At 42.9% G+C, this 11,220-nt stretch overlaps 1 protein-coding gene across 2 annotated transcripts in view; it reads right to left on the bottom strand.

Annotated features, from left to right (window-relative positions):
• Positions 1 to 474: 474 nt before the first annotated feature.
• ASTN1 (astrotactin 1) overlaps positions 475 to 11,220 on the bottom strand; it is a 321,704-nt gene continuing 310,958 nt past the window's right edge. The window contains exon 23 of one of the 2 annotated variants that reach the window (XM_025363659.1): positions 475 to 820. In XM_025363659.1, coding sequence (XP_025219444.1) covers positions 781 to 820 — 40 coding nt within the window. In that variant the 3' untranslated portion in view covers positions 475 to 780. Of the gene's footprint in view, positions 821 to 4,255; positions 7,697 to 11,220 lie in introns of those variants that run through there. The other variant, XM_025363650.1, reaches the window with a different exon arrangement.

The following is an 11,220-nucleotide window of genomic DNA, read 5'->3' as shown; positions in this document are numbered from 1 at the left end:
TTAGCAAATCTCAAAAACATTTGTTCTCACTCTATTTCCATTTTCAACATGTAATGAACTTATGTTCACCTTTGTATATGCCATAAGTTATGTACAATATGTGATGCATACACAATAGATTTTCCTAAATAGTACGGACTTTGGGTATTCCATGCCTATTTTAGCTCTATAAATTACTCAAGACAAATGCACGGCACATATCTTGCTATTTGCCATTTCAATATCTGTATGAAGTATTGATCATGCATCCCATCACTCTCTCTGGCCAGGTACAGAGCCATTCTCAGAATCTTTTTCAAGTCAGTTTTCCAGGCAGCCACTGCTGCTTTATCAAATTTCGCACTCAAGTGGAAACCTATTCGTCACCCCTGCAATCAATCTTAGAATTCATAAAAATGTACTTACTTTTGGCATAAAATTGTTATCTTCCAGATTGTCTTTCAAATCCTAAAGAGTTACAAAATTTCCATGTCAGATGATATGTACTAACTTTTAGTTTGAAGTATGTATTAATCAATACCTAGTCAGGAAAGCAGAATACATTTTAGGTAATTCCACAGAGGAAGTTCTAGGCGAGAAATCAATTAGAAAGACTTTGGGATTGTAGAAGGACAAATAGGAGCAACCTATCAGATTAGCAACATCAGGGCGCAGCTCCTGCTTTGAGGGGATGGAGGATCACATGGAGGAGACAGAGGTCATGAAGAAGATGCTGGAGACACCATCTGAGGCAGGGAGAAGGGGAAATACCCGTGTTGCCTTCTTCTTCCTTTCCTCCAATCATCTACAACTCCTCTGACTGTCCCAACACACTGGAAGCCTGTTGACAAAGGAGTCTGGGAAAAGTTCCAATAGTTTGTAAGAGTCAGCACTATGTGATACAGAACAGTGGAAGGTTGAGAAATGGATCGGAGGACAAACAGGCAGTGGTTGATTAGGAGTATGTGCATTACTGTTATAGTCAGTGGTCATCGGGGCAAAATGGCATGTAAGGCACATTCAGCCTTAGTTTTATCTGTGGGCACTTAAATCCTTCCACACCACAGGGACAGGGCATGAGGCGGTTCCATCTCTAAGTCAGTATTTCAGGGAACACTGCCTGACTCATGGGACACCAATAGCCTCAGGGGCACTTGACATTTGAATTATTTGAAACAAAGCAAGTTGCTCCTAATTATTAAGCACAAAATATGGCTAAAGTTCTCCCACTGAGAAAGATAGTAAGGAATCAATTACACTAATTTGTACTCCCATGTGAGCAAGCATATCATAGACTCTAACAAAAGGCAGATTTGGTGAAGAAACATGATGTCAAAAAAAAAACCTGTCTATCTCTAGGGGAATCAATCCAATTACAGCAGACACTGTAAACTACCAGAACAAAGAGATTTATTTATTTATTTTCTCACTTTGGAATAGTGCAGACATGAGCCAAGTCCTGGACTCCCACATATGTCAAGAGAAATTGTAAAATTTTATTATATAATGTTGAGGTTTCGTTTGAAACCAAACTGCTCATTAATTGCTTACTTGATGTGACAATAAAATAGGAGTTGCTGGTGGGAGCAGGGTTAGGAGGCATTAGGTTATCAAAACATATCAAGCTATGCTGTCCTCAGGGCAGCAGGCATTTGTTCCCTGAGTTCTCACCCAAGCATTGAGTGTTACCATGGATGCATGCAGAAAACAGAGACTGGGACAAAAAGAACCATTAAAGCATAGTAAAAGGCAACATTGAACATACGGAGTGAGAGTCACAATTTCTTGGCTCTGAATAATCCTCACGTGACAGATGGAAAATAAAATAAAAAACCCAAACCAAGCTAAACAACTAAACAAACAAGAAGAGACAATCTGCTCAGCTTGTAAAGGGAATCTATATGCCCTGAGTTGATTTACTAATGGCATTACTGAGTTTGCACTGGCCAACCACACTCTCTCTTATTGTCTGACATGGGGTAACTGGGCTGCGATTTGCAAAAATCTCAGTGGGATGAGTCTTTCCCTTGTTAGGACAATGAATGAGAAACAAACTCATTAATCATGATGGCAGTATGGTGTAAGGGTTAGTGTCAGACAGCCCTTGGTCAAAATGCCTGGACTTCCATTTAGCTGTGAACTTGGGCAAGATATATAAAGATACCGAGACTTTGCTTCTTCTTTCTTAAGAGTATTTACTTCAGACTTGCAATGAAGATTGATGAATATTATGCAGTTCAAGTGTTTAGCACAGTGCCTGGCACATAATAAGTATGGGGTATGCACATTTGCATCCAAAAAGTTCCAAATACAAAGGGACAGAAAAACAAAGTAAAATTGGAAGAAACTCTTCTCTTCCAATGTTTTTCCCTTGTCCCAAATTGTCCACTCCCTTCTCTGTCTTTCTTTTCCCAGCTCTGGAACAATTCTCTTCTTCTCCTGGAATTCCTATCTGGGTTCTAAGATTCACCCCCTCAGAAGTATTAGGATACAGTGCCCCACCCTTCTTCTTGCTCCCCTCCATGGAGGCAGAGACCCACTTCATTGGTAACAGGGACATTGTGGATGTAGCCCAGTCTCCATAAGTTCTCATCTCCTTTCCACAGTGAATTCATGCCCAGAGCAGGGCTTACCTAAATATTCTGTCACTGAGTGGATGGAAAGGCACTGTTGACCCCTGATTGGATTCTTTTTATTTAAAAGATCCCTGGCTGGGAACAGTGGTTCACGCCTGTAATCTCAGCACTTTGGAAGGCCAAGGCAGGTGGATCACCTGAGGTCAGGAGTTTGAGACCAGCCTGACCAACATGGCAAAACCCCATCTCTACTGAAAATACAAAAAAAAAAAAAAAAAAATTAGCCAGGCATGGTGGCAGGTGCCTGTAATCCCAGATACTTGGAAGGCTGAGGTAGGAGAATCACTTGAACCTGGGAGGTGGAGGTTGCAGTGAGCCGAGATCACACCATTGCACTCCAGCTTCGGCAACAAGAGCAAAACTCCATCTCACAAACAAAGAAACAAAACCCTTAGTGGCTTAAAGCAATAACCATTTTATTATGTTACATAATTTGGGGGGGGGGCAGCTATTCAGGAGGAGCTTGCAGGGTGATTCTTCTCTTTCATGTGGTATTGGTGGAGGTTGCTTGGTAGCATGCAACTGGGATACCACCTGTCTTGGGGTCTCAATACAGCTTCATTCGCCTGTTTGGTGCTTTGGCAAGGTTATCTGAGCTGGGACTGTGGACCAGAGCCCTGCCATGTGACCACTCCAGCATGGTGGTCTCAGCACAATGGCCTTGAATTTCTTAGGTGGCGGCTCAGAGCTCCAAGAGCAAGAGTTCCAAAGAAGGCAGAAGCCCTAAGGCCTTTTTCGATTCAGACTTGAAAGTCACATAGTGTCACTTCCATTACCATCTGTTGGCCAAAATACTTATAAACCTGCCCGGATCCAAGGAGAGAGGCAGTAGATCATACTTTATATGGCAGGAGTGTCAAAGAATCTGTGGCCATGTTTTAAAACTGCTACAGTCATCACCTTCTTTTAATTGCCCCTGCTTGGGCAGGGACTTGGATTCTGATCATCACTTTTCAAGGGGACCTATTAAGCCCAGGCACTTAACACCTGATTATTGAAGAATTTAAATAGAATCACATATTTCGATGGCAGCTGAGATAATCTCTATTTAAAGTGGCATTGTAGAGAGAAAGAAAGAGATTACATATTTTGGGCTTCCCATCTTGAAGCATTTCATAAGTCAGCCTGTCTCAAATGCCCCTACACAATGTAAGACAGGAATGTGTCTGGGAGGGCCTTTTGCAACACTTTTCAACGTTTTTCTTAAATGGCCAAAGTATAAATTTCAGCAGCTTTCACAGCATCCTGTACTTTTCTGTCATAGTCTTCCTCACCCTTGTGGTGATAAGTTCCATGCCTAATTTTCCCCATAGGATGCCACGCTCTCTGATAGAGAATAAGCCTGTGTCCTCTGCATCATGTGTAGTGTCTAAAATACAGCAGCTGTGCAACAAATATATTTCACCGGCTACTTATTTGGAGAAGGTTGTAGAGAGAAGATGGGACTCACTACTATTTAATGTTTATAATTTCCTATGAAATATTTGATTCTTTTTTTTTTCCAGTTAGAATGATGACTATAAGGCCCATATGTCTGGAATCTGAAGTGTAACATTTAAAACCTTAACAAGTTCCCTGGTGAGTCTAACCAGTTCACTCAGATTATTGAAAGACACAAGATAACATCCACATACCCGACACTTACTAATAGCTTTGTTTTATTATTCAGTTAATTATTTCATCTTTTATAATCATACAATAATTCTCTTTTAAACAACACTGTTATACCTGAAGATGGTCACATGATATTCTTTCTTCCTTCTACAGTAGTAAAGTGTTTTTCTTCATACTCAGTTTTTTAATAGAACATTTGAATATCAAGAAGTGTAGTTAACTAAAAAATAATGAATGGACCAAACTCCATGGAAAACAATTGCACACTCAATTAAAAGTCTAATGCTATTACAGCGGTTCATGTACATTCAAGAGGAAACTCCAGAGGTCTTGGGGACACGGGAGCTGGGAGAGTGTTGGTGAGATATAAGCACCTCCCTTAAGACCTGTTTGGCAGCTTGAAAACTCGAGGTTGAATACTGGTCCAGCACCATCACCCTTTCTAGCCAGGATGGGTTCCTTCTGGCAAGCATCGGGAAAAGTCAGCAGGGTGCGATCAATAGTGTCTTTCAAGGGGAAAACATCCTCCAGTCAATTGTACAACCATCCTAAGACTTTCCCCTGCCCCATTCATATCAGCCTTTTTAACTTGAATGTAAGTAGGAGCCAGTCATAGTTGTGTGCATTGTGTGTGCACGCATGTGTGTGTGTGTGCACATACATACACACATTCAGTGGGGAGAACTCAAGGGGAAACTGGAGGAAGAAAGTCTTGGGGAAAGAGGGGTCTAAAAAAGGAGGGTCACAGAAAGAAGTAAAAGACAAAGGTAAAGGTAGAGGAACCTGGGAGACTGAGGGAAAGATAGGAGAGAGGCAGATAGTGTGCCTAAAATAAAAAGAAGGAGAGGGTGCAGAGGAGGGACCCTGATACCTGCTTCACCCTCTCCCTGGTCTGTCAACTCCCACATCATCCACTTCTGGGCACGAAGGCATCGGCAGCCTCACCCTCCTTCCACTCAAGCTTAAAGCACCATGTTCTGCACAGACGTGAATAGAAAGATGGCAAACAGTAGCAGCAAAGAGATGCTCTGGGCCCCGTCCGATTGGCCTGTCACATCTTCTCTGGCAATGGTGAAATATTTGCCCCTTGAGGCACTTTAACTGAGGCTCCAGCATTTGCCACAGGTGGGACAGTCAGTTTTTCTGCTGATCCTTTCTTTGAAAGTAGGGGAATCTCTGAGGCAGGTGCATTAGAGAGTTTGAAATAAATCCTTCAGTGTTTGGAAATAAGGAGACAGGAGAGTGAAACCACCCTGTGCTTTATCTCAGCCTCATCACAGGCTTCCTTCTCAGTCATGAGGGTGGGGAGGAGGGCCATGTGCAGTGGAACTGAGGGTCCCAAGGGTGCTCTAGCTCCAAAGGCCAAGGGCGCACTTTGGCCCCTCCTCCTTCCACTGCACAGAGGACACGTCCATGCCACAGATGCTTGGGATAGGTAAAGCTCTCTGGGCAGGTTCCCTGTTGGGCTGAGAGCTCGGACAATTGTGTGCCAGATGATACCAGAAACAGAACGGAGTATTGCAGGGTAGCTAAGATCCTGTGCCCTGGAGACCAACAGCCTGAACTCACACTGAAATTCAGTGTGAGTTAAGTGCATGAGGGATTTGGGGCAAGTTGTATAACCTCCTTGCCTCATTTTCCTCAACACTAAAATGGAGACAAGAATAGCACTTTCTTCAGGAGTTGCTGTGAGAATTCAATGACACCTAAAGTGCTTAGAGCAGTGCCTGGCATACAGCAAACACTCAATAAATGTTGCCTGTCATTATTACTATTTAGAAAAAAAACCAGTATAGCTCAATGACTAGCCTTATAGGTCCTGTATCTGTTTCCTGACCTTTCTCATGTGTTTCCAAATGAGGAGCCCTGGTCAAAGGCATGATGGCTGAAGGTGTGTGTTCAGGCCACTGAGTTGTATGGGACGGCTAAGGCCGTTGCTAGTTAACAGGGCCTTGCCAGGCTCTTTCTGAAAGTCTGGGCTTCCTGTTGCCTGGGTCACTATTCGTGACCATGCCAATGCTTGGGCGGTGGGATGGAAACAACACTCTAGTCCTTAACTGCCATCAGTGGTGCTTCCCTACACAGAATCCCAGCAACTGGATGGGCAGTGACCATGGTGGAATCCTTCTGCTTATGGTTATCAGAGAAACGATTTGCAAAACTAGCAACACAAGCAAATTTAGCAAGGTGGGGATGAACAGATGTTTTTTGTGATCAATAATAGCTTTAGTTCACTGTAACACTGATATGAAAGTGTTGACCCCTCCTGGACCCCATAAGACATCCGCCAAGCCTTATCTGCCCAATCTAAGAGGTGTGGGGGTTAAAGATAATCCAGGCACAAGGATATATATTGGTAGGCTGGAGAAGTCCATCCAAAGGAAGCATGGATTTTTTTTAAAAAAATAATAAACTCCAAGTCTTTTCTAGAATGTGGACTGCTAATTAGTCTCCCAGGTAGACTTTTCTGAAGGTGCATTTGACAGATGGCATCTTGTTCCCTCTCAAAGATCATGTTGTTCAGAGGAGGGGACAGAGATCTGACAGAGGGAGATTTAATCCCAGTCCTGGCTTAAAATAAGGAAGGATCTCAAAACCCAAGTGGCCCACTGGGGCCTATAATGAAAGCTGGTTACACCTTTCAGGTATGGAAATAGTGACAGCAAGGCCTAGGAAGAAAACCAGGAGGCACAGACAAGGGCCACCTTCCCCAGTTTTCTAATTGTCTTTCTCTGTGAGCAGGGCCAAGGCTCCCAGAGTGAGATGCTTCCTGAGGCATGTTTCAGCGTGGGGCCTGAGGCAGGCCTAACAACTTTCTGACCTCACCTCTATCCCCGGTTGCAATGGATTTAGGAACTCAGTGAGCACAGGGTGCCTACTTAATAGACTTTTCATGGGGATCACAGCAGAGCTCTTGAGCATTTTGGTAATCTTCTCGGGGAAAAAAATGAATGGAACAAAGTAACGGCAAAGCAAACCCCAAAGTAATCCTCTAAAGAAATATGGCACTGCATGAAGCCACTAGCTGGCAGATTTCCCAATCATGCAGATGGAGAACATCATACTGAAGAAGTTCTGCAGGGAGCAAGGATCACTTTCTCCCTGGTTTTGATGTTGCTGTGGAGGTTTTAATGTTCCATTAAAAAATATTAAAAATCCACAAACCAACCCAGATGGATCCCTCCTCTTTCCTACTTCATTCTGGCAGCAGCTCCCTGACCTTATGGTGCTAGATCTCTTTGCTGTCCCCATAGTCGTTGTAGGGGATGCTCAGGGTCTGCTCCTCACACGTCTTCCTGAGGTCCCGGCTGAGCTCCGCCCAGTCAAGTCCATAGGGTTTGATCTCGCTGTAGCGGCACCCCAGGTACTTGAGTGAGCTGCGCCGCAAGCTTATCTTGGGTTCCTGAAGGAGTCCATTGCACCAACTGCTGAGGTCCCCAAGCTGGGAAAGGATGAGACCAGCTTTCCTATGGATCAAGCACAGAGGATACTTAAGTTAGAAAGAAGAGAGGGTCTGGATGAACACAGCTACTGTTAGTGTGAGACTCTAAACTTCAAGAGGGCAGAGTGTGGTGTGTTTTCTCCCTATTTTACCTTTGGCACTTAGAACAGTGAGCCCTCCATAAATATCTGTCAAGCAAATGAATGAATGAATGAATGAATGAACGGGATAAATGTTCAAAGTGAGCAAGCACCAAAAAGAAACAGACAAAATGTAGTAAGGAAAAATAAGAAGAGAAAATTAAAAAAACTAATATTTTAGTGGAAATGCATGCCTTTTAAAAATCATAGAGTTGGCAGGTTTGAAAGACAAATCAAATCAAGTTTCTTTAAAGCTAGTCATTTATCATTACTAAATGACAAATAATGTGCTCGACTGAATATTTCCCTTTCCAAGGCTGCTTCTGAACTAGTAGAAGCAGCCATTATGTTGAACTGAAAAGGATATTAGATGTGACCAATTATGCCTGGATGGAAGTAGCTGTAGTGTAATAAAGGCAAGGACAATAATACCCTCAGTTCATGTTGACACAGGATTATCCTTTGGGAAAATGAAGACTGTCAGTTGCACATATCACCTAATTAACCTCCAGGTGAGCTCATGCTCCATTTCTCCACCTCCCTCAGAAAGTGAAGAGGCCATTATCATTGTCACTTAGCCCCAAAGGAGAGGGAAAACAAAGAAGGTGATGAAAGTCACCTGAGCCATTGCAGATTCCTGAGAGAGAAGGGAGAGAGGAGAGCAAGGTGCCCCAAGTTGCACACACTGGAAAGGAGTGATCTCCCTGGGCCAGGAGCACAGAGTGTGAGAGCCTCTGGCATCTAGTTTGGGGGAAAGGACTAGCAACACTATGTCACTGGTGCAGACCATTGGCACTCACTTCTGGTGTCATAGATAAAGAAAGCCTAGAGTCAGTCCTCAGACCTTACTGGATTTGACTCTGAATACAGGAAGAGTAAAAGATCAGGATCACCTCATTCAGTTGTGTTTTTCTTATTCTTTAAAAATGCAAGCAACCAGAGACCCATGAAGGAAGATACTCTCATTTGAACAAGGTCTTGTGACCTGGAAAACTCAACAAAGACTACTGACTTGGAAAACTCAATAAACACTATTCTTTGCAGCATTTATTGACTGCTAGTCTAACTCATGTGTGGAACCACTCTTTTCTAGTTTCATCAACAATTTGTATTAGTCTGTTTTCATGCTGCTGAGAAAGACATACCTGAGACTGGGCAACTTACAAAAGAAAGGTTTAACTGGACTTACAGTTCCACATGGCTGGGGAAGCATCACAATCATGGTGGAAGGTGAAAGGCACATCTCACATGGCGGCAGACAAAAGAAGAGAGCTTTTGCAGGAAGACTCCCATTTTTAAAACCATCAGATCTCATGAGACTTATTCACTATCGCAAGAATAGCACGGGAAAGACCTGTCCCCATGATTCCATTACCTCCCCCCAGATCCTCCCCAAACACGTGAGAATTCAAGATGAGATTTGGGTGGGGACACGGCCAAACCATATCATAATTCCTTCCAGAAACTGAAATTTTATTCACCTTATTTACAGAGAGGTTTCAAAGAAAAATAGCCACATGCCTTTCATTTCTCCTCTACTGTCCTGGCAGAGAGCATCACCAAGGGATGACCTCCCTGCATTTCTAAAGGGTGAGCTGGGAGAAGGGCGGAGATTGCAGTCCATCGGAGGAAGGGTTTGAGCTTCAGCAGCAAAGTCAAGGGCTAAGAGTGGAGTGAAGTCATGGGAGGTACAGTCATATTTTCTCCAACTTCAATAGTGGGTCAAAAGAAATCAAACAAACACTCCGCCTGCCGACTAAATCATCTTGGGCAGATGATCTGTACTTTCCCTATCAGCCTCTGCAGTTTGGCCAAGCAGGTTTTCCAAAAGTTGTCATCAACAAGAACTCTGGTGGCCCTGCCTCTCAGTCTGTCCTACTGTATGCCATTAGTTGTTGACAAGTTCATGGGAGGTGGAGAAAGGGGAGAGGCAGAAGAGGGAGGGACAACATCGGCATCATCTTCAAGAAATGAACAAAGAACTCCCATCATCCTTCCAAAAGAATGAATTTAATTAGCCCATACAGCCTTTGTTGCTGCTTTCAGTGCTCACTTTAAATAATAATAATAATAATAAATTTGGGATTGCCGTTGACCATTTTGGAACCTGTGGCTTTCTTTCTTATTCGTAGAGCAACCAGTGTTTTTCTCAAACTATTTTCAACCCTCAGCTCAATCTGGAGGCCTCATTGAGTTTTAATGAAATTGGATTGTGGTGAACTGAGGGAATCCTCTGTTTGCTCAGAGGAAGTAAGCAGCCATAGACCCTTTTCTGCTCATCTTCACAATTAACCCCAAAGTGGGTTGATGTATTTCAAAACAGAGGATTTTTCCTTTCCTGTGGTTGTCTCTGAGATCCATGACACTAAAAAGCCAAATTTTATTTCCTGCAGACTAATGAAACTACACAATGTTCTCTAATATATAGCCATGAAAGACTAGTATTACACATGAAGGAGCCTCCTGGGAGGAGACTGTGCAGTCAGTGGTGGCCTTACTTTACAACAAGATCTACATTTCTTCCCCTGCTCACTTTCTTCATTAACCAATTTTGCTTCTGACTCTTGAGTCACAAGAGAGAAATTTTAAAAGCACTCCAAATGCCCTTAGAAATCAAGATGATATATGCAATGTTAGTGCTTTTCAAATTGTGACATTTATGTTCCCTGACAAAGAACTGTATATATACACTCAATAAATGTCAAAAGAGAGAAGGGAAGGGAGGAGAAGAGGGGAGAGGGGAGCAGAGAGGAAAGGAGTGGGTGGAGAAGGAGGTAGAGAGAGTGGAGAGGAGAGGAGAGAGTTAGAGAATGGAGTTGATATTAGGGATGAGTAAGAATAAGGTAAAGACAAAGACAGGGTATGAAGTGAAGGGGACATTTTTAAACATGTATCTACTTTCTAACCCAGGATTTGTCTCTTACCAAAACTGAGACAAAGCAAATTAAAAATCCCTTAGATTTTTCTCTCTGGTCTATAGTGGTGGCTCTCTTTGCCCAAGAACTATCACTCTTTATAAACAGGAAATTATTTATGGATTGTAGAAAAATCCTGCCAGATCTTACACATAAAATCATTTTATTTCAGGAGATAAATCTAATTTTCCTCTTTCCTTCAAAAGTAAGAAAATAGAATGTCCTCAATGACGGTCTTCTGGGAAAGTTTATAACTGCAAGTCACAGCAGGCCAAATGAGGCTGATTCTCTCTCCAGTTTGGTCAGAGGTCAGATGGATGGGATGACTTTTGGGTGGTACTTTCATTCTGCCCTGTTGGCTGGAGTGAAAGAATTCTTTAAGAGACAGAGGATTCTATAGTGTTGATTTTCTTCATTTCCTTCCTTCCTTCTTTCCTTCCTTCCTTCCTTCCTTCCTTCCTTCCTTCCTTCCTTCCTTCCTTCCTTCCTTCCTT

This window comes from Theropithecus gelada, chromosome 1 (genome assembly GCF_003255815.1).
Source record: "Theropithecus gelada isolate Dixy chromosome 1, Tgel_1.0, whole genome shotgun sequence".
NCBI classification, from domain to species: Eukaryota; Metazoa; Chordata; class Mammalia; order Primates; family Cercopithecidae; genus Theropithecus; species Theropithecus gelada.
The sequence above is the reverse complement of the archived record's forward strand: the minus strand, read 5'-3'. Positions and strand labels throughout refer to the sequence as shown.